We start from the raw sequence: 22,933 nt of genomic DNA, 5'->3' as shown, positions 1-22,933 counted from the left end.
CTGAAACCAACCCACCCCCCACCCCCCACCCCCACACCCCCCACCCCCCACACACACACCACCACCCCCCCCCCACCCCTCCACACCCCCCCCCCCCCCAAAAAAAACATGTCTACCGTCCCATTCAACGAAATATAATTATATACTTTTTCCAGTGTCCGCCCCCTCCCAGAAAATTCTACCCCCGCCCCCGAAAATTTCAAGTACCCCCACCCCTCTCCGGGGAGGAAAAAGTCTGAAAGAAACACTGAAACCAACCCCCCCCCACCCCCCCCCCCCCACACACACCCCCCCCCCCGCCCCCCCCCCCCCACACACACACCCCCCCCACCCCTCCACCCCCCCCCCCCCCCCCCAAAAAAAAAACAACATGTCTACCGTCCCATTGCAAGAAAACCACTTTTAAGATTAGACACATTAATTAGGCGGTAATTTTATTATAGAGTATCGATGAGGAAATTTCTTTTGAGTTGGGGAGGGGGGGGGGCTCAGACGTTCTTACGCGGGGGTGGGGCTTCGCCCCTACCCGAAGAATTGTATGAAAGAAACTCTTCACGCAAACCACTTAGATTAGACCAAATTGCCTTTGTATTGAATATCGATAATCAATGACGTCATATCAATGTGTGCACTATCCGGCTTGAGATTATTTTCTACTCTGTGCGCTAAATGTGTCGACGTCATACTTCGTTTTTCGAATTACTATGCATGTTTTTATTTTCCTTGTGTTTTCTCTAGAGCGTTCTTGTCAGACAGATAGATAGATAGATAGATAGATAGATAGATAGAGAGACAGCGAAACTATTATTATAGATATAATTCTCTTCATGGGGACCATAGAAGACACCACGCAGCTTAGCTACCACCCTCACCCCCACCTGTAAGGTGAGCTGTGGTTCACCCCGAATGTTTACGATAGCAGAACCGGTTCGAATAAGTGACGGCTACAAGGGGCAGATAATTTAGTTTTTAAACGATTTGAAACTAACGGGAGGTAATAAGTTCTGCTTGATATTTTCATTGTCGTCTGTAAACGGCTGCTTTCACTGGGTGGGGGGGGGGGGGGGAGGGGGTGTAGTGTTGAATTCACAAATTATGAATTGTTGATAAGTAGAAATTCAAACAACTAGATAGCGGCGTATGATACGTCGCGAGTCAGCTCGTCGTTATTATTAAGTCTGCAGTGATTAAAGCTTATACACATACATGTACGCGTATGCGGCATTTAATTATATATATATATATATATATATATATATATATATATATATATATATATATATATATATACTTTGTCCCATGGGGTGACACGAAGTGCCGCACCGGGTGATACCTGACCTAGCGACGGCACTGGTACTATATAAAAAATTTAAAGAACCACCGCCACCACACCGAAAACATCCACTCTTGTACATCAGCCTAGAAATCATTATTTAAATTAGCATAAAGTGTAATTTTGTGTGAAACACGAATATATAAATATGTTGTATCAAACTATAATAGTAAGTAAAATTTTTGAAAGATACAATAATATTAGAGATGATTAGAAGCAGTTTTATAGGTCTATAACACTACCACCCCTCCATATTATAATATACCAAAATATTAAAAAACACCACCATATCCATTTGTGTTGTTTAGTTGCACCATCCAATTGTACATGTCAAACAATCTTGTTATTGCCTTTAAAAAAAATATAAAGTAGTTATTTATAAAACTGTTAGCATTTTAATAGCCGTTACCAAAAATACAATGTACAACCAATAGTGTTTCACATTAATGACTTCGATGGATCAAATGTATTCCCTTTTGTTGTGTAAATTGTTTAACATTTTAAAAAAAGTTTAAAACAAGGGAATGTAGGCGGGGATTGTTAAAAACATTTACATATTTTATCTATTGTCGCCCTTGATAAGTCAAAAATGTAAAACGTGCATAATGTAGAGTACGTATTATTAATTTTGAATATATTTTATATGTATTCGTATAGATAAAGTTATCGTTTATTTTTTTTATCTTAATTAGATCTATATATTTACACGATGTTTGAATGTTTGAATTCTTTTGAATGTTTTTAAGTTTTTAAACAATTTAGGTAGATTTTATAGCCTTTATTATAATATAGGCTTATATATATATATATATATATATATATATATATATATATATATATATATACATATGTATATGTATATGTATATGTATATGTATATGTATATGTATATGTATATGTATATGTATATGTATATGTATATGTATATGTATATGTATATGTATATGTATATGTATATGTATATGTATATGTATATGTATATGTATATGTATATGTATATGTATATGTATATGTATATGTATATGTATATGTATATGTATATGTATATGTATATGTATATGTATATATATATATATATATATATATATATATATATATATATATATATATATATATATATATATATGTTTTATATGCCATTAGAAAAAAAATTCTCTTTTAATTTAAAAAAAAAAATTGAAATTAAATAAACCGGGAGTGATCTCCCCTAAACTTTCTCGAATATTCTTATATAAAACAACAGGGGATGGGAACTCGGGCTATAGACATGAATTTTAATCCATTTTAAATACTTAAAGTTTTAAAAATAGAATAAAAATCTCGTAGACAAAAGAATTGCACACCAAGTGAACGCCAAATAAAAAAGTGCATACTAGTGCGCAATATTATTAGTACTTTAAAAATTTACATTAGTTTTTTGAGAAATCGGAAGTAGCGTAAATTACTACTTCCGGTCAACGGAAATTACTCAAAATTTAACAGAAGGTAGAAAATTAGATCTTTTACTCATATGTGAAACTTCATTTATCTATCTAAAATAGTACTCAAGTTACAGGCTTTTGAAAAATTCAAAGTAGAAAAAGTACCACTTCCGGCTATCGGAAATCGCTCAAAAGTTGATACGGATCTATGATTTTGATAAAATACTTATATATGAAATCTCATCAACCTAGCTGTAACGGTACTCAAGTAATCGTGTTTACACACAGACACACACAGACACCAACACAGACACACAGACATACGGACAGAATTGCAAAGCCCAGTTTTTCAGACTGGATTACGCATAAAACCTTTTAATTTTGATAAATCTGGATTGATAATTTTTGCCCGATTAAAATAAGTTCTCTATACTTCGGATGTGAAGAAGGACTGAGGTGTAATACGGTGAAAATTGTTAAAATTTAAAGTGATTTTTGTGCACGATTACAATACTTTCTCTATACTTCGCATATACGAGCAAGTAAAAATAAACCGGTAGTGATCTCCCCTAAACTTTCTCGAATATTCTTATATAAAACAACAGGGGATGGTAACTGGGGATATAGTTATGATTTTTAATCCATTTTAAATACTTAAACTTTTAAAAATAGAATATAATCTCATAAAAAAAACATTGCGCACCAAGCAAACGCCGAATAAAAACGCGTATAATAGTGCGCAATATTATTAGTACTTTAAAAATTTACATTAGTTTTTTGAGAAATCGGAAGTAGCGTAAATTACTACTTCCAGTCAACGGAAATTACTCAAAATTTAACAGAAGGTAGAGAATTAGATCTTTTACTTACATGTGAAATTTCATTTATCTATCTGAAATAGTACTCAAGTTATAGGCTTTTAAAAAATTCAAAGTAGGAAAAGTACCACTTCCGGTTATCGGAAATCGCTCAAAAGTTGATACGGATCTACGATTTTGATAAAATACTTATATATGAAATTTCATCAACCTAGCTGTAACGGTACTCAAGTTATCATGTTTACACACGGACAGACACACACACAGACACACACACAGACATACGGACAGAATTGCAAAGTCCAGTTTTTCAGACTGGATTACGCATAAAACCTCTTAATTTTGATAAATCTGGATTGATAATTTTTGCCCGATTAAAATAAGTCCTCTATACTTCGGATGTGATGAAGGACTGAGGTGTAATACGGTGAAAATTGTTAAAATTTCAAATGATTTTTGTGCACGATTACAATACTTTCTCTATACTTCGTATATACGAGAAAGTAAAAAAAAGAATAAATAGAGACTACTATGTATCGACACCGTTTAGGTCACGTGATACAAAGTTCATGACGCATAATAATTAAAGCGAGGAGTTTTCTCCCGTTCGAGTTCTTCCATCCGGGCACTTGACAAGGTTAGAGTCTCCTTGCTAAGTAGAGTTTCAGAGAAGATGGAGAAACCAACATTTCAGCAAAAATTGAAATCTTTAGGATTATTTCTCTGGAATGGGGAGACAAAAGAATTTTTAGGCAGGGGTGGAAGAAGCTGGGGTATGTATATCTATTTGTTTCATTTGTTATCACTCTAATCAAATTGTTTGATGTTGTAGATTACATTTTGTGACCAAATGAAATGACCGACTGAAACAGTGAATTTACAGTTTTATTACACGCAGAGCCGGTAAGAGTAGAATCTAGTCATCTAGATCTAGATCTAGATATAGACTATTTTCGATCTAGATCTAGTCTATTCCCACTCGTTACTTTGTTATAACCTAAGACAATAGACTATAACAACCGACAGGGCCTTGATTTGCACTCTATTTCTAGACGGAGTCATTTAATTCTTGGGGACGTCATAGGTGTTTGTATCAAAATCATTGATCTCTTGACTAGATCTAGAAAATCTAGATATAGATTCTAGAATCTAAGATCTAGATCTGATCTAGAATAAAAATAATTTATAGGCTAGACCCAATGCCTTTTTTTCATTAAAAAAGAAATCTAGGTCTCATCTAGATAGAAGTCCGTAACAAAATATTGCTGAACATCCTTAAATCTTAGTAGACTACCATCTTCATTTAAGACATTTCTACTATTAGGCCCCAACTAATCATTAATGTGAACGACAGAAGACATTTCTACTATTAGGCCCCAACTAATCATTAATGTGAACGACAGTTACATGTGTGACTCTGTAAAACTGTTGTGCTTAGGTTACATTGTTACACAAACTTCAGTTGAGACCTGTATGACTATGTTTTGACAGCTCATAACTTAACTGATATGACAGGACCAGATTATAATCTGTGACTAGCTTTAGTTTGCTTGAGTAAAGCGATTTGCTTTTTAACATTTTGCTTAAGTCACAGATTTTTCTGGTCCTTAAAGTTTAAAACTATAACCATCAAGGCTGGAAATTATCTAAGGCCTTATTAAATTAATATACTTATTGACCTATAGCCTATCTGACTTACTTTACATTACCTAATATGCAGTTACTACCACTACTTTATTACTAGATTAACTATTAGGCCTTAGTACTAAAATTCCCAGGGGGAAAAATAAGACTCCAGTGTCACCTTAAAGTTTCAAAAAAAACATCCCTTTTTAGTAGACCCTACTTTCTAAAATTTTAAATGCACCCTAGCTTTTTGCCATTTTCCAGCAAATATCCCTACACTATACAGTAGTATACAGTGGCTGTGGCAAATTGTATATTCAGTTACAGCTGCTGTTTAGGCCTATATGCATGTAATTTTTGTTAATTAACTAGTTTAACACTTCAGTATATGTAAAGATTACTTATATTTATTAGTCCTATTAACATTTCAATTAACTATTTATAATATTGGTGTTGTATTTAATTTGGTGTAGGCCTACTTACTTTGGTATGGAAACATTTTAAAGTAAACTGCTGTAGTTTTTTTTTTCTGTGATCTAGAGGTTTGTTTAAATGCATAGCAATTTTTTTCATAAGTCTTTGTTTTGCATATTCCTTTATTTTAGTTGTTTCACATCCATGGTGTGCATTTTAGTGCTCATTTTAAATTGAAAACATAATCCTTAGTCATAGGCTTCTCCAGATACAAATCCTCAAATTCTCATGTTCATTTCATCAAAAACCACTACGTATATGTAAAGTTATTAAAGCATGTTTTTAAAGCATGATTTTTAATTTGTTGGGACCGCAGCAATAGCATGAGTTGTTAGGGAATGTACTAGCACAATGTTGTGATGTTTGCATTGAGTAGAGTGTAGCAGGTTAGATGCATCCATACATGACAGAACTCAAGTCTAAATTCTTATTTTTGTAAGTATCTTTAGACAGCGTTGCTTTGCTTTTTTTTTACGTACAATGCGGCTGTAACTCCTTGTAGATATATTCTATCTTGAATATATCCCTGGGATCATGCTAATATCAAGCTTTTCTCTATGGATAGAAATAAAACTGGGACACATTTTTGAATTTTTCGTTTCACCAGAAATTGAATAAAAGGTGAGTTGTTTTTTTTTTTACCCTTTTAAAGCCCAAATATGCTACACCCTCCAAGTTATTGAATTATTTTTTATCAGATAATTTTAGGGTTTTCTAGTTTTTTGTTTGTCGTACATGCAGGTTAAACCTTGTTTCCAATACCAATTCTTATCAATAACCAAATGTAATAATTTGTACATAACACTAACAACATAACCAACAAACTTTTCATTGTTTTTTTATTAACCCTTTATTTACGGAATTATATTCTGAATGAGATTTTTACTTAAACAATGTGTTACTATATTGCTTTTGGCACATTCAAAGCATATATCGAAGGAAATTTCGTTTCATAAATTTTTAATGACCCAAACAGATATTGGTACTTATAAGTACCGTCAGTAAACTAGGACTTTTTTTCAAAAAATTTTTTTTTACAAAACAGGAACAAACGATACAATTTATTAACTAATAACATGGCAATCATTATAACAATCACTTTTTGTAATTTTCACACATAAATACAGCACAAAAGTATATTTTGAGTACGATTTTTACTGGATTTTCTATCGGAACACATCTTAGACCTCAAACACAGCAAAAGTTGCCGACATATCATGCTCCCTCAATCTTGCCTGTGGTCTTTCTGGTACAGCAACGGTTGCCGGAATGAACATGCTTTTGCTGGAAGCTTCCAATAGCTAGTACAATGAGCCGCATTAACAAACAAAAGCCAAGTCATTCAGCACGCAACTACAAGTAATACTAGTATAATTGTAGCCTACTAGAATGTTATGACAAGTCTACACTACAGTGCAAAGTTCATAAATAGAAGTGAGCTCAATGTGTTTAGGATAGCCGTAGTGGCCTACTCCTTTCTGTTTACTGATTAAAATTTACCATATAGATCAATACTATATGCAGAAGTATGGACTATTACTAGCCTACATGTATACATTACGTAAATGCTAGTTGTTGTAGGCAAGACAGTTTAGTGCAGTAAATATAACTAACAAATTAAATCTTACAACTAGAACTAGGCTTTGGTATACAAATGAAGTAAACTAAACCTTGTAAACGAGCCTGCAACTGATACCTTTATTCTTGTTAATTTTTTACTACTAGAAATTAACATGTAATTACAATCTTTCTTAGGTAAACCATATGCTAAACTTCTTATAAATGTGTAAATATCATTTTTTGAGTACATTTCGATAATTAATTATCAAGACAATATTTATGTAACTCCACATTAAAAATCTGCCATTTTCTAAAAATCTTAAAAAAATTACCGTGTGCCCTGACGGTACTTATAAGTCTACTTGTAAACATCGATCTAATACAAAGACAATTTGATTAAAATTGTATAACTAGAAGTTAAATGCGTTTGCCTGACTATTGAAGTTGCCAATAAAAAATATTTGGGGTCGAAAACTTGAAAAATAAGGTAAAACAAAGGGAAATCAAGAACGTATGTGAGAAATGTACAGAAAAATTGTGAACTACCGATATAGCAAGACATTGAAAATGGCGTCACACCAGTAATTTTCAAAAAACTATGATACCTCCGACTACCGGCGACTCAGGGGAGATAATACTATTAATTACTTCAATAATTTTTAAAATTCGTATTAAATTAAAAATAATACAGGCATTTAATTAAAGCGGTACTTATAAGTACCGTCAGTAGATAAAGGGTTAAAGTAGTCAACAATTAACATTTTTTAGAGCTAATAAAATAATAGTAGCCTTTTACTACTTTTAGTAATTTTAATTTTTCACATTTACTTAAAAGCACATTTATTTTGTTATACAACCCACTTTAAAATAATTTTTCACCCAATAATCCAATATTTACTTCAATTATACTGTAGATGGTTTTTGCAATGTATCTTTTAATATATTTACTCATACATTTATAAATATATATGTATATACATTATCATTGAGTGTGATTTTAATTAGTGATTTACATTAATATCTGACTAGCAAGTTAGTTTTGGTTTCAAAATCAAGAAATATCAATCCATGTGTTTATATGGATTCATGTTTTACACATGGAAATGTCTGTAATAGGGACCACTACAATTATTAACTGCTTATCTTCTATTCCTAGCTTTTTTTTTTTATACCTAATACTAGCAATCTGTTTTCATCATGTTTGCAGTATTCTCCATTTTTAAATATTTTTTTCCCATATGCTAAGCAAAGTTCCCCTACTCTGCTGTCAGGTTTTATTGTAATTTTTATATTCCCTTGTAACAATAAACTATAAATTGTAAATTTTTATGTATGCTTTAATTTTTAATTACAACCACAGTTGAAATTGGTATCTTCTACCTGGTATTTTATTCCTGCCTGGCTGGATTTTTTATTGCTACTATTGCTGTTTTCTATGAAACCATTGATGCAGACCAGCCCAAATTACAGGGAGATAGCAGCTTGTTAAAAGGAAATCCTGGTAAGTCACAATGTTTGGATATCCTTCTGTCTTTACAGCTCATCAAATTACTCCTTGATTGTACATGTTGGTCAGTAGAATATAGGCCATTATTTGAGTAACCAGCACAGCATTTTGATAACTTTTTAATAAAAAAAAAGCCTAAAGTTCAATTCCTCAAGCTGTTCCTCTTAGTTACCATAAGACTGAAAATATTTTTTACATTAGTCATTTGTTCAGGCATAATTCTTTAGGCTTCTGAAATGTAAGAACAAATTTTGCAGCACTTAAAAATTTGTAACCATCCTGGATCATCTTAAGAAAAATATTATCCTTAATTGTACATTATGAGGGTTTTAAAGTTGATTCTTTAAATCTAACTTTGGCAACAAGCTATAGGGATGCAAATTGTCGCGCTATTTAGCATATCTTTTTTGGTTTTCTTGAAATTTAACATTTACATAAGTTTTTAAATTTATGACTTCATTAGGCTACTCTATATCCTGCCTCTCTGTTGCAAATGTTAGAGAGCATGTGCTTTTGTATTTCGGTTGTATTAACTCTTTAATACAAGTGAAGATAGATTTCTAAGATTGAAATTCAGATTTACAGTTAGGTTGTTGGTGCATTTAAGAGTACAGTAAACACTGATAATTTTTGTTCTCAATCTACATGTGCTGTACTACTTAACTGTTTCATTTAACTGTTTCATTTTTAAATTGGTATATTTCTGTAGTTTTGCATCAAGTAGTTCTACTTCAGCTGTAATGTTTGAATTGTTCTGAAATTATTTACAGGCATTTGAATATTTTGACATAGTTCTTATTACTATTCACATTTTATTCAGTTGTTTTTCCTCCCCTTTATTTTCATTAGGTTTGGGATATCAACCTATGCCAGATATTCAAACTACACTTATATATTCAGTGAATAATGTTAATGGTAGTAAAGCCTATGTTGATAGCATCAATAAAGTTCTAGATGGTGAGTAATCAATTAATTTAATTAATATATTGTGGTTGTCAAGGATTATTTTTTTTTAATGAGTTTAATTTTTTTATCACTCTCCTACCCAGAATACAGACAAACAGATTTAAACAATGTGGACTGTAGTGGTATAGACAAACCTAGACTTGATGAGCAGGTAGCTTGCCGATTCAACTATTCTGCTCTCACAGAACAATGCAATGAGAAAAATGGTTATGGAATGCTTGAGGGGAAGCCTTGCATATTGTTAAAACTAAACAAGGTAAGATGTGCATAGAAATACCAATAGCAGAATTGCTCAGTCTTATGCCACTTTTTTTCAGTGTATGCTAGATAAAAAGAAATAAGTTTAAATATTTTTAAAAAAAATTAATAAGCCTAATAATAAAATAGATAGCTGGTAAAATATTTCATTATGGCATTCGTTTAGTATCCTATTTTATTACTTCACAAGCTGACCTGCGACGTAGCATACGCCGCTATCTAGTTGTTTTATTTTCTACTTATCAACAATTCATAATTTGTGAATTCGACACTACCCCACCCACCCCCCTACCCACCATGCCCAGTGAAAGCAGCTGTTTCTGGGCGACATTGAAAAATATCAAGCATAACTTATCTCCCCTTAGTTTCAAATCATTTAAAAACTAAATTATCTGCCCCTGATAGCCGTCACTTATTCCAACGGGTTCTACTATTGTAAACATTCCGGGTGAAACACAGCTCACCTGACAGGTGGCTAAGCTGCGTGGTGTATTCAATGGTCTCCATGAAGAGAATTATATAGATAATATTGAAAATCACCAAAACTTTGTTTTTAGGGTAAGAAATACCAAAGCTATATTTTTTTTTTTTACTGTTGTAATAGTGAGTAAATCATTAAATAACAATTTGGAGGTATATAAAATCAAAGCCTGCTAAACTAATACATAAATAGTCTGTATCATTTCAGCTTGCTTAGTAATCCAAATTAGAGATTATTGTATAATCAACTACAGTATGTCTGTTCCTATAACTCATAGTGAGGGTGTACATGTCTGTAAATATTAGCACTAATAGTAATAGTAGGCAGTGTGTAGGTTTCATTGAATGCTCTGCTTAATCTATGAATATATATATTTATATATATATATATATATATATATATATATATATATATATATATATATAAATGAAAGTATGTGGGCGGATGTGTGCGTCCTTTATGCATTGCTTCACCTTTCATCTGACACTTGAAGCTTTGGGAGATAAGAATGTTCCTAGGGAGATTTCTGCATAGAAAAAAAATTAAATTTCTGAGGGGTGGAGGCTGCTAGGCTGAGATTTGGCACATCAGGCACAATTGTTTTAAGGTGCAATATGCTATGTATGCATTTGGGTCAGGCGCGCCCCAGGTGTGAGCACTCTGGCACCTATATTAGTTTTAAAGAGTACCATATAATAGGACACTGGCTCACAGCTTTTGATGATTAAACTAATTTACATTTAAATAACTCAGTTTTAGAAAACAAGGTCATGCATTGATAAAATTCTCTTACTGTTGCATCAGCCTGCAGTAATGTGTGGGATGCTGACGTCTTGCTAAAGAAATTCAAAACTTTAACATTTTTTATCACTGACATTGCTTTTCTCTTAAACAGATCTACGGGTGGGTACCTGCTGTATGGAAAGAAGGAGAGGTCAATTCAGTTGCAAGGGTACCGGGTAATGTGAAATCTGCATACACACCTGATCGTATCTGGGTAGATTGCCATGGAGAGGTGAGCTTCTAGTCAGATTAATACATTTTTTGCAGTGTAATATTTCTCAATAGTCCCTCATTTTTTTATTAAATATTTTTCAGAATGCCCCTGACAATGATAACTTAGGTGCTGCTGAAGACATTAGTTATTTTCCTGAGCAAGGATTCCCCCTGGCGTTTTACCCTTACAAAAATCAAAAAGACTACAGATCACCCCTTGTTTTTGTCAAGTTCAATACTGTGGTTCATCATGTTGGAATCATGGTTGAATGTGTAGCCCTGGCAAAAAACATCAATGTTGACCGTACAGAGAAAGAAGGCAGTGTGCATTTTGAGTTGCTTGTGGAGTCCTAGTTCTGCTCACTTGATGGTTGTTTTTGTCTCTAGTCTTTTCTTGAAAATTTAAAGTACCCTTCTTTGACAGCCTTTTGCCCTTATGTACTGCCATTCATTTAAAAAAAATGGTTTCTTGCAGTTTTTGTCATTTGCACATGAGTTTAGTTTTTTTTTAAAGTAGTAAATGAATGAAATCCTGTGCTATCTACTTGAAAAATAATTTGAAGTCTCTTGTTTCTGTTATTTTGTGTCAGTTTCTTGTTAAATGAGTAAATATATCAAATATATTCTCAAAACCTATAGACCAGATCTGAAAATTGAGTTTTTTTGGATTATGCATTCATCTCTCACTTATTGGTATGCACAAATCTGATTTAAGCTTTTTAAAATATTAGAATAGGGACTCTGCTCCAATGATGTTGTTCCTCTTGCTGTATTAAAGGCTTTACACTATCCTCATTGGTACACTCATAACCTTTTATGAGGGTGTGTTGTGTGAATGCATAGTCTAGTAGTTCTGTTGCGTGGGTAAAAAAAAGTAAATAAAAGTTCTCACAGTTCACATTTTGCATTTTTATACTGTATATTTAAGGTGTGAATGCTTATTTAGTTTTTTAACCAGATGAATGCATTTCCTATTACAATTTATTTTTTAAAAATTGTTTTTATAGTCGGAATTTTCTACACAATAAAGATTTTTACGAAGCACTGTGATTTTGTTACTTCTTATACAGACAATTAAATAGCTATCATTTTGAATTCTGGTGTATTGTTAAACACTTTATTAACTGTTAGTCTGCAGGTAAGTTTTAGATAGACCCTGCTTAGGAGTAAGTGAAATGGGAACTCAAGGTTCCTGCTTTCTATAATTTAATGGTGAAATACCTTAGTTGCTTGACACATTTGTTGCATGAAGATACAAAAGGTTTCTTGTTGCTTGTTCAATGTAAGTAAATATAAAGAAAATAACCCTGCATTCTTGTGGCTGTCACTTAATTTTCATTTTAATATGATTATATAGAGTATTAGCAAAATTGCCATCATTGTTGGTTCATTATCTATTTGCCATATTAGTTTTATAATTCTGTGGAAATTTTATACATTTTTAGAATTGTCCAGGTTAGTATAAGAAATCTGCATGCATTTAGATATTGTTCCTCTATGAATGGAGTAAAGTGATTTTGCTTCCTCACTTAGCCCAATAGAAAACACGCTTACTTTTTAAATTGAATTGTTGTAGGGCAAAAAATTTTTTTTTATTCATAGTTAATGGTGCTATTATTTACAGCAATCATGGGTTTTTCACTATTTTGTTCGTACATTGATGCCCTTTAAGAGAATAAATCATATTTTAATTTACTGAATAGATATTTATTACTTTAATCATGATTGATTCTTGTCAATTGCTATATATCTTGATGAATTGCTGAACGGTTTATAGGACCAGCAAAAATCAGGTGTCCTATAAAACTTTACACTCTGAAGTAAGATGGTCCAACATCAATTTGTTTGGTAGCTTAAACTACTTAATCATCACACAAGCTGACTGCCTAACAGGAAGTTTTGTTGAAAAATGTCCTTGCAAATTACATGTAAACAGGGTCCTCGCATCCTCCTGAAATTTCATGATGTCCTGAAATTGGATTCACGTTTGAGGGTGCCTTTTTTCCGGGCATTCTATAATCTAGATAACCAGATATGACCGCTCATGTAAAAAAAATATTCTGCTTATACTACTTACTATTACCACTAGGCATGTGCTAAAATATAGACCTATAGCCTGAGTCCCGGCGGGTTTGGTTAAAAAAAATTTCTCACATTTTCCTCAAAGTGCGGTCATTTTGGTAGGCCTGAGGTTTTTTTGTTTGTTTTTTTTTAATTGGAGATTTAAAGTAGTCTAGGCCTAAATCAAGTGCAGGTAATTTTGAAAGGCCTGAAGTTACTTTTAGAAAAAAATGAAATTTCAAGTAGCCCAGGTCTAAATCAAGTGAGGGTAAGTTATATTATGATAGGCCTGATTTTTTTTTTTTTAAATTGAAAATTTCAAGTAGTCTAGATCTAAATCGTGTACTTTTAGCAAAGCTAATTCGAATCCTTGTTCGATAGGCCCTTTACCTAGATCTTTCTATTTTCACAACCAGCATATCAGCTTCTCTTTCTCTCAATCAGATGGGACCTATACGTGACCCGCTAGCAAAATAAAAGTGATGTCATCACCAATCTCAAATAGCATTTTTTTTCACCCTATGACGTATACTACAGGCCAACTGTAAGCTTAGGTGAACTCAGTGACCCCGTGACCGTGTCATATTTGGGGGAGAAATAAGCTACCGCAATTATTTTAATATGTTAATATGAGGTTACTTATCAAAATAACTATTTCGGTCACAAATGTTTTGTATTTTCAAGTATTATTTCCCTAAAAGCGGCTGGTTGAAAATGTATTGTAGGCTCAATTTGATTTCAGCTGTTCAGGTTGATCTCATTTCATTGTGCATCACATGATAAAAAGTTAAAAATTACAGTAAAGCCATTTAGATCTACTGTTGAAGACTTCCGAAATCATGATACCATGTCCATTGGTAAAAGAAAAACATGGTTTCATCTGTTCTGTTTGTTTATGATTGACATTGTCTGGATGGAAGCTGACATTTGTGTGGGGGAGGGGTGTGTTAAGTCTTTTGACACTAGGATATGGCTATGATTGCTAGGCCCAATAAGTAAGTAGCAAAGGCCTATATTATTTGTACTAAGTTAATTAACTCTATTTCATTAATCATTTAATGGAAAACAAGTCCAAACAGGTAGTTAACAGGTTAAATTAATTTGTTGCTGAAAAAAGTTAATTTATTATTATTAAAACTGTAAAAGAGAGAATGGTGTTATTTTTAATAGTCTGGTGACATCTCTGTTGAATTGTCTTTAGCTAGAGTGGGGCAGGGGGCTGGAAGTATGTGATGGATATGTTACAACAGGTCTACTGTTGTGGAGAGGGGGGGGTGTCAAGCTTAAATCATGGACAGTGAGTAAATGTATAAGAAATGTAATCTGTAAAAGATAATCTACTTTAACTGAACTAAATGGTTTAGAAACAGTCACTTTTAAAATTACAAATGCTATGCTACATAACATTCATAAAGACTCCTTTCATATATTATAAATATCAAATTTCTTTCCATTCAGTTACAGCGCTGGTTGCATCATTGTTGCTTTTTAAATGTTAAATTATTTTCTGAAATTTCGGTTTTTCTCCTGGAACTCTCCTGGAATTTCAGGTTCACTTTGGTACAGAGACCATGACTGTAAAGTGCTTAGTTGTATTCAATTTCTAGGTTTTATTTTTTTTTTTATCAGAATGAATGGCATAATGTTTTTCAATTAATTTCCTCAGCCGAAATCAGTCTTTTCTACCTGGTATATTATGCTTGTCTTGCTGGATTCTTTGCTGCAACTATTGCTGTTTTCTATGAAACTATTGACATAGATAACCCAAGGTTACAAGGAGACAGCAGTTTGTTGAAAGGAAATCCAGGTAACTAACCTATTTGGACCTGCAGCAGGAATTAGAGATGAAATATTGTTCATTTTCTCTTAATCAATATAATAAAATGAAATATTACAGAAAAGATTTAATCATTTTTTCCCCTATGCCTACGTCTTTTATTGTCACATGTTAAAAATTATTTTAAATGAAATGTAAATTGTTTACAATTATCTCACTTTCTGAATACCACAAAACAGACTCCAAAGGTAACTTAAATTTTATTGAGTTTTAGTTTTATAGATTTCAATTACACTTGTTTGTGATACAGGTATGGGTTTCCAGCCTATGCCAGATATTGACACTACACTAATATATGCAAGATCAAGTCCAGAAGCTAATGAAGAGTATGTTAAGAGCATTTCTAAAGTGTTAAAAGGTTAGTATTTACAACACTAACTTTAAATAATGCAAACCTGTAATAAAAGATATATAGATGCTATATGTTTTCTGTAACCTAAATTACAATCCTCTTTCAAAATTTACCATTTCATTATCATTTGGCTGTTCTGAATTCATTTTTTATTGAATCTCTTTTTATTAAGAATATAAAAAAATTTTGGATAATGTTGACTGCACTGGTGTGAACCAGCCTAGACCAGATGAAAACATTGCTTGTAGAGTCAATTATTCTGCACTAACTGAACACTGTAATGAAGAAAATCGATATGGCATGGCTGAGGGAAAACCGTGTATACTTTTGAAACTAAACAAGGTACACTATTTACTTTTTCAGTTTTATAACTTAAAAAGAAAGGATTTTGTAATTAATTCTTTTTGTTTTTTTAATTAGATTTATGGATGGATCCCAAATATGTGGACTGTGGATGAGGCAGTGGAAAGCAGTCGAGTTCCACAAAGCATTAAAGAAAATTACGCTCCGGACCGAATTTGGGTACACTGCCATGGAGAGGTAAAGGAAATATTAAATATTTTATCCCTATCCTAAGACTTCACAGTTACCATTAGGAACCTGATGGCCATTAAGGCAGATTTAGTATAAAAGTTCATGTGTAGTACAGGTGGTTCAGGTAGCATGTCGCTTGCCCGACTTTTTTTTACCATCATCGTGGTAATGATGGCAGCTGAAAACAGCCATACAGTGATTCCTTTTTTTAACGTTTCATTGTCATTTTAGAAACATACTTATAATTGTTATTTTTGCGTATTGTTCAACGATAGCGATCTAGTTTGAACATTGGACGATTAGTGTTTGCAAACTTGCTATTGGTGCATTTTTTTGGCCTAACCGCTGAGAATATCGAGCAGAATATAAGATAGCAAGACGTTAATTACCGTATGTAAAATTATTGTAAAAACACGCAAACTTGTGCAGTTAGTAGAAAATTATATGTTACGTCCTACTAAACTAATTTCAATAATTGAAACAATTATGCAAAAAAAAACTTCAAAAAGATAACTTTATCAAGACATCAGCCAACTAAGCCTGCCTATTTTGCCTGCTGTGTATTTGAATGGGTAGAAATCTAGCAGACAACACATTTCTGCTGAATTGTCAATGGCGTGACACCAATGTTACGGGTTGTTTGGAGGCTCGATTAGAATAGGTTAGACTAGAATCATCTAGAACTTATGGGGGGAATGCATCTGTGAGTTGAGTTGACCCCATGTGTAGTTACGCCCGGTGTGTTTATGTAGTTATCCCAAGGTCGAGCACAGGTATAAAAGCAGGAGTGAATTAATGTAAGGGGCTGGCTAGGGTTGAGGGCTTGTAGTGTAATGATAAAGATGACAAAAGTTAAATAAAGGTTTGAACAATGTCTTGAATTGTGTTTTGAGTTGTATGAAATGTCGGTCATGACAAGTAACACCATAAAAACGAACCAATCACACTCAAGACCTTTGTGTTTGCTGTCTAGCGCCGCTATTGTGAAATGACCTCTCTTAATCAACACTAATTCTTTGGGTTTGTAATAAAGCTTTTCACCCCACAGGTTTAAACTAGTCAGATTAACTTTAAAAAAAAATAGCCTTCAATTACTTTACAAAAGATATTAAACACTGGTTTCCATTTTCAGAACCCTGGTGATAATGACAATATGGGAGCAACTAAAGATATTGTGTACTACCCTCAACAAGGCTTTCCTCTGGCTTTTTATCCTTACAAAAAACAAAGGGACTACAGATCACCTCTTGTTTTTGTCAAGTTCAATGCAGTGGTTCATCATGTTGGGATTATGATTGAATGCACAGCTTTGGCTAAAAACATCAATGTTGACAGGTCAGAGAAAGAAGGCAGTGTGCACTTCGAGCTTTTAGTGGAGCCATAGTAGTGGTCTCTTTTACCCAGTGTCGTTGTTTTTTTTTACTTTCACTTAATTTTAATCTCTCTCGCTGCCGTGTATGTTATTTTCTTTAGAAATTAATTTCCGCTGTTTTTTTTTAAAAACTATTTACTTAAATAACTGATGTTATTTATTAAGTTGGTGCACTTATTTTTACAAATACCATTTAATATGGCATCCAGGAACCTAAATTATTTTAAAACCTGATTTCCACAAAACGTAAAAATATTATCAAAAACCTGAAATTTATTTTCTTAGTGTTGTTGTGTGGTAATGTTCTGTTTCATTTGAAGTATGTACATTCTTTTGTTAGTTTCAGATTTGTGCTTGTTTGATGTCTTGTTTTTGTTACTTTTGTCGAGAATAACCCTTCGCTTAACTACACAGTGTAGTTAAAGAGGGAAAATCATCTTCCAATAAGTAAATAATTTTGTATAAACATGTTTTCTGTCTGTTAGAATTTGTTTTACATTTTATTTGTACATGATTTTGTAAGAATGTTATCCAACTGTTATACTTGAATGGGATTAAAATACTGTATCTATAAGCTGTATAAGCTAATAGTAAACAAGGAATCTCAGAGCGCTTTGAATAAAACTGTACCTGTGGTCTACGTATTTCAATAGATATTAATAAATTAGTTCATTTTACATGTTACTAAAGTTGCACATTTTCTAGAATTAGTTGCCTCTTCAATACTTTTTTATATATAATGTTATGCGCTCTAATCTTAGTGTATGTATTATTTTTTTACATATTGCAATGAATTTTAAAAATAGAAAAGAGAATGAATTGTGATGGTCTGGTTGTGAAGTCTGAGCATCGATAATTTTACTTACCAATAAAATTGTTTTAATAATTAAAGCATAACATTCCCTTATTTATTGTATCTTTTTGTTTGGGAGATTTTCATTCAGAAATTGTACTTAAAGCCAACGGTAGCTACTATTAGGTAACCAGTTTTATTTTTCCTAGACAGCTCTTTATTTTTTAAGTTCTAAACATCTTATTGTTCTTGATTCTCGCATTTCTTGTTACTTGTAACTAGGCATAGTTCACCTCTTGAAAGGGCTATTAGCATAATCTACAAGTATTAATCAGATTTATGTCAGGCTTATGTTTCTCTAATATATCCATGAATAGATTTTAACTACTATCTTTTATTATATATTTAAAAAACTGATAAATTTATTTTTTATTATTTCAAGATCTTATATATATATATGCATCTTTTTTTTTTATTTAATATTTTTCCGTTAAATATGTTTTTTTTTTTTTGTTGCTTATTTAAAGTAATGTTTTACGAATTTGTTTGAGAAGTCTAGCATAAGAAGGCATTAATTTGATGATTCATCTGTACATTACCATCTCCAGTTTTGTAGATGTTGAACCATTTATCCTAGAGTTAAATGTTGTTTTGTTTCTATGATTAAGCATGTCAAGTGACACGGATGTACTTGTTTAAATCATTTAGTTGCATTTGAAAAATTGATGATTGGAATAAGCACCAAGGAAAATGGTCCAGTCTATTTTTTTATATACATTTATTTTTAATTTAAAGGTCATACTCTATGCACATGTGCCATTTCATAGTTTAAAACAATGCTTTTTTTTTAAAAACAAAAAAATAATAAAAGCATAGGTTAACTAAGTGAGCAAGTTGTTGTTCTATGTGATAAATATTTTACTCACCAGGTCTATGTACATTAGTTGGCAGATATCTCACAGATATTTTTTATATGTCAATATTTAATTTATTGATAGTAACTTTTTTTTTTACATAACCTGGAAATAATTTTTAACTACCCCAAAATGCTACAGCTCTAAAGCTTTTTAACCTGATTTTTTTCTTTTAAATTCTCAAATTAATTTTTTAAATTTGATATTTTTCAAAGAAATTTTCTCTTCCTGGCTTCAAAAAATAAAATTTCTAGTCTTTTTCCCCAATTTTTCCAGTGTTCTTTTGTGTGTTCATCAATTTAAGCTTTAAGTCATTAGCATAAAATTTCAAATGTTTCTGAAGTTATTAATGTTAAATTAGTCCCATTTTTTTTAAAGTATTATACTTACATATTATACACACTCACTGAAAGAGAACATCACAATAATCTATAAAAAAGCAAATAACCTGTTAAGTGTGTTGACTAGATGTTACAACTATGCTGAATCACCGCTGAGGCACAGAGACCAAGGACGTCCATTCCTAGTCAATGTGCCACCAGCCATATATTGTTCACTGCAATTTTTATCATTACAAAATTGTAATTTTTTTAAATGTGCTAGTTTGTGTTCTAGTGACAGTAAAATAGTCTTCAGTTTTTAAAATGGGACACTTTGTTACTACAGCTAAACCAGTGGTTTGTTTTTTAAAAAGAAATTTTTTATTGTGTGCTGAGTTTACCTCTAATCTTAAAGTAAAATGGGGATATTTAGTACCATTAATAATGGTTTCGGTTTAGTCAGTGTTGAAATAAAATCTAGTTGAACTTACGTTCCAACTAATGCGAAAGGTGACAACGAGAAAAAAAAAACAACTAGATATGGTTCACTCAGGCTTGAGACTAATTATGTGATACATGTTTGCTATACTGTGTGAATGCTGGTCTGTTCCCATATTAGTAGTCATTGCTTGTCGGACTTTTTATTTTTAAATTCAAAAATACAATCAATGTCTACATGAAATAAAACAACTTTCAATTTATAACCGTACTGGGTTTTATTTGTTTGTGTGCATTGATACGAGAGCGCCTACAGTTTGGTTTGGGATAAGTGATGGAGAAGGGTGAATGAAATCAAATGAGGCTGAAAGTGTTGGGTCCACATTGAAGTAGCTTTCGTGAACTAAACAAAAATGTAGCTGCTCATTCTCTACCAAAAGGAATAAATTAATAATCCACAAACGTGATGATACTGCCCTTAAATTTATTTTTCAAGTAAATGTTATTATTTTAACGGTTTTTATTTTTAAGTATCTTTTTCTATCATAACACCGCCCGGAAATTGTTTCAAAATTATGAACCCGGAACGAAACTTAACACATCACTAAAACATTTCCTGTAGCCAAACCTGCAAGCCACATCTTGCTAACAATCACTCACAGAGGTCATGCGTTTATGACGTCCACTCGACGACGGGTCCGTTAAAAAACCGGTTGGGGGGGGGGGGGGGGGAGGAGGGGGAATTCGAGTTCCTGTAGACGTCCACTTGTTGAATTTAATTTAACATAGAAATATTTATGCTGTATGTGAAACAAAAACTTAACCTGCCTATAAATGAATACGCTACTGGTCAAGTTAGTGTGTAAGCTCAGCTGGTAGATAAATCACGATATTAGATAATGTATAGATATGAATTTGCCCTTCCAAAACTGTTTCTGTGACCTCGACATATGAAGAGATGCTGTGGTCAGCACTATGCCCAGCCGCCTTTAGATACTCATCTGAGCTGGGTAGACTTAGGGACGGTCTACTGACTAGAACTTGGATTCGAACTCAACACATTATGTATTCTCCTTTTAATTTTAGGGGTTATTAATAGACATTACAGAAAATAAAAATTCCCTGTATCCAGTGGCGTCACTGAGTTGGGTAACACCCGGTACCTTAACTCATGGCATCCCCTCCTCCCATTTCACCAAAAGCTATATGCACGATATACTAAAACTTAAGTAATTTCAGTGTCACCCCAATCCCGAATAGATTGATCAGTAATAACTTTGCTAATCGATTAAACGAACTGGAAATTTCTCGTTAATATTAGCAACATTTTATTTTGGTGTCACCACCTAAGTTGGTGTCAACTGGTTCGCAACCCCCCCCCCCCCCCCCCCCCCCCGGTCGTGTGACGCTAATGACTATATCAACATGTATTGAAAGATATACAATCTGTGTTCATTGTACAGGGGTAGTGGCGTAACTACCATGTAGCTAAGGTAACTTTTTTCTCGCGGGGGGGGGGGGGGGGGGCACTATTAAAAGTATGTATTTTCTATATAAATTCCATTTCGTTCGGAAAGGGGGGGGGGGGGGGCGGTAGACTTTCTTCGAGGTGGGGGGGGGGGGGAGGGGCGAAGAGATGCCTGGAAGAAACTCTGCCAAGGTGGACAAAGTCCCCGGGGGTTCAAGAGTCCCCTAGCTGTTTACGTAGATAAATCGAGTTCTTGAAACAACTGACTCTCTTTGATAATTAGTTTTAAGCAACTAGTATTGGAAAGAGATGTGTGATCTGGACAATGTTAATTTGTAAAACAAAACCTTTAGAAACGTAACAAGTAATAATTTTTAAAAATCTACTAGTTAAAATTTGAAAGAAAACAAGTATAGTGTGTCAATAGATCCAGGTTCAAAAAGAGTGGGACGGATATAGTCCAGGGGTCGGCAACCTGCGGCTCGCGAGCCGCATGCGGCTCTTTTGATATCAAGATGCGGCTCTCCAGCTCCTTGCACAAATACTAATAATCTTAATTAAAAAAAATATTTGAAATAAAAAAAATGTTAGTGGCTCTTTAAAACCAGGAAAATTTTGAAAATTGTAACTTTTGGCTCTTCCGCTTCAAAAGGTTGCCGACCCCTGATATAGTCGGATATACTAATTGAAACGCCTCAGTTTCATCTGTACAATCTCTAAGAGATAGAGTACGCTCTTATATCAATTTATTTTCAAAATGATTCATGATGGTTAACTTCTATAGCATATATCTTAAAAGTATATTTCATTCTACAAAAAAAAAACAAAGAAATTATTTTGTAGAATAAATAGCAAGCATCTATTTTATACCGGTAAAAGGGTAAAGGTATATTCTTTAACAAAATAAAAGAATTGGAAAGACTTAATTAAATATACAGAACGGGTTTAAAGAAATTTCACTTATTTCCCCTACTTTTGACATCAACTTCTCCCACTACAGCGTATGTTTCGAAGTTTCGGGGGTAACACCCCCTCCCCACAGTATTCTATCACTGGAGAGGAGGGGTGTAAAATTCCAATTTTCTGTTTAAAGATGACCACCATGTTTTTTTTTATATATGCTAAACTTAACACGCCTTGTTCGTGCATGTATGTGATATTTTATGAGACGTGGCTACAATTAGATGCACCAGTGCGATTAACAAAAGTGTTTACTCTATCTAAATGCCCAGCAGTTTTACACATACACACTTTAACATCCGCATCCGCTACAGTTAGTTTACACACATCCGTTCGTACGTCGCCTTAAAAGTACTTATCCTTAGGGATTATGCACAGAGTTTCTTTCAGACATATTCCGGGAGTATCCCCCCTGTATCCCCCCCCTCCACCTCCCAACCAAAA

General features: G+C 33.1%; 1 protein-coding gene across 2 annotated transcripts; it reads left to right on the top strand.

The window, feature by feature from the left end:
- Window positions 1-4,150: 4,150 nt before the first annotated feature.
- Window positions 4,151-20,099, top strand: LOC131957154 (sodium/potassium-transporting ATPase subunit beta). 2 transcript variants are annotated; one of them, XM_059321882.1, is made up of 6 exons: window positions 4,151-4,345; window positions 15,168-15,308; window positions 15,589-15,696; window positions 15,863-16,032; window positions 16,111-16,230; window positions 17,357-20,099. In XM_059321882.1, the coding sequence occupies exons 1-6, from the start codon at window positions 4,246-4,248 to the stop codon at window positions 17,606-17,608; spliced, it is 891 nt and encodes a 296-aa protein (XP_059177865.1). In that variant the 5' UTR covers window positions 4,151-4,245; the 3' UTR covers window positions 17,609-20,099. The 2 variants fall into 2 exon arrangements, with proteins under 2 accessions (XP_059177865.1, XP_059177864.1); XM_059321881.1 differs by lacking the exons at window positions 15,168-15,308; window positions 15,589-15,696; window positions 15,863-16,032; window positions 16,111-16,230; window positions 17,357-20,099 and adding exons at window positions 8,593-8,733; window positions 9,589-9,696; window positions 9,789-9,961; window positions 11,340-11,459; window positions 11,543-12,477 and having other exon boundaries at window positions 4,163-4,345.
- The last annotated feature ends 2,834 nt before the right edge of the window (window positions 20,100-22,933 follow it).

The sequence above is a fragment of the Physella acuta genome, unplaced genomic scaffold, assembly GCF_028476545.2.
Source record: "Physella acuta isolate Inbredline_101_S28 unplaced genomic scaffold, ASM2847654v3 ptg001214l, whole genome shotgun sequence".
In the NCBI taxonomy this organism is placed as follows: domain Eukaryota; kingdom Metazoa; phylum Mollusca; class Gastropoda; family Physidae; genus Physella; species Physella acuta.
Note: the sequence above shows the minus strand (reverse complement) of the source record. Positions and strands in the feature narration are given on the sequence as shown.

What these genes read in the sequence shown, in the direction of transcription:
- LOC131957154 (XM_059321881.1), top strand. Translation starts at nt 4,246, where the DNA reads ATGGAGAAACCAACATTTCAGCAAAAATTGAAATCTTTAGGATTATTT. An exon ending in CATCAATAAAGTTCTAGATG is followed by an intron (nt 9,697 to 9,788) that starts GTGAGTAATCAA and finishes TCTCCTACCCAG; the next exon opens with AATACAGACAAACAGATTTA. An exon ending in GGGTAGATTGCCATGGAGAG is followed by an intron (nt 11,460 to 11,542) that starts GTGAGCTTCTAG and finishes AATATTTTTCAG; the next exon opens with AATGCCCCTGACAATGATAA.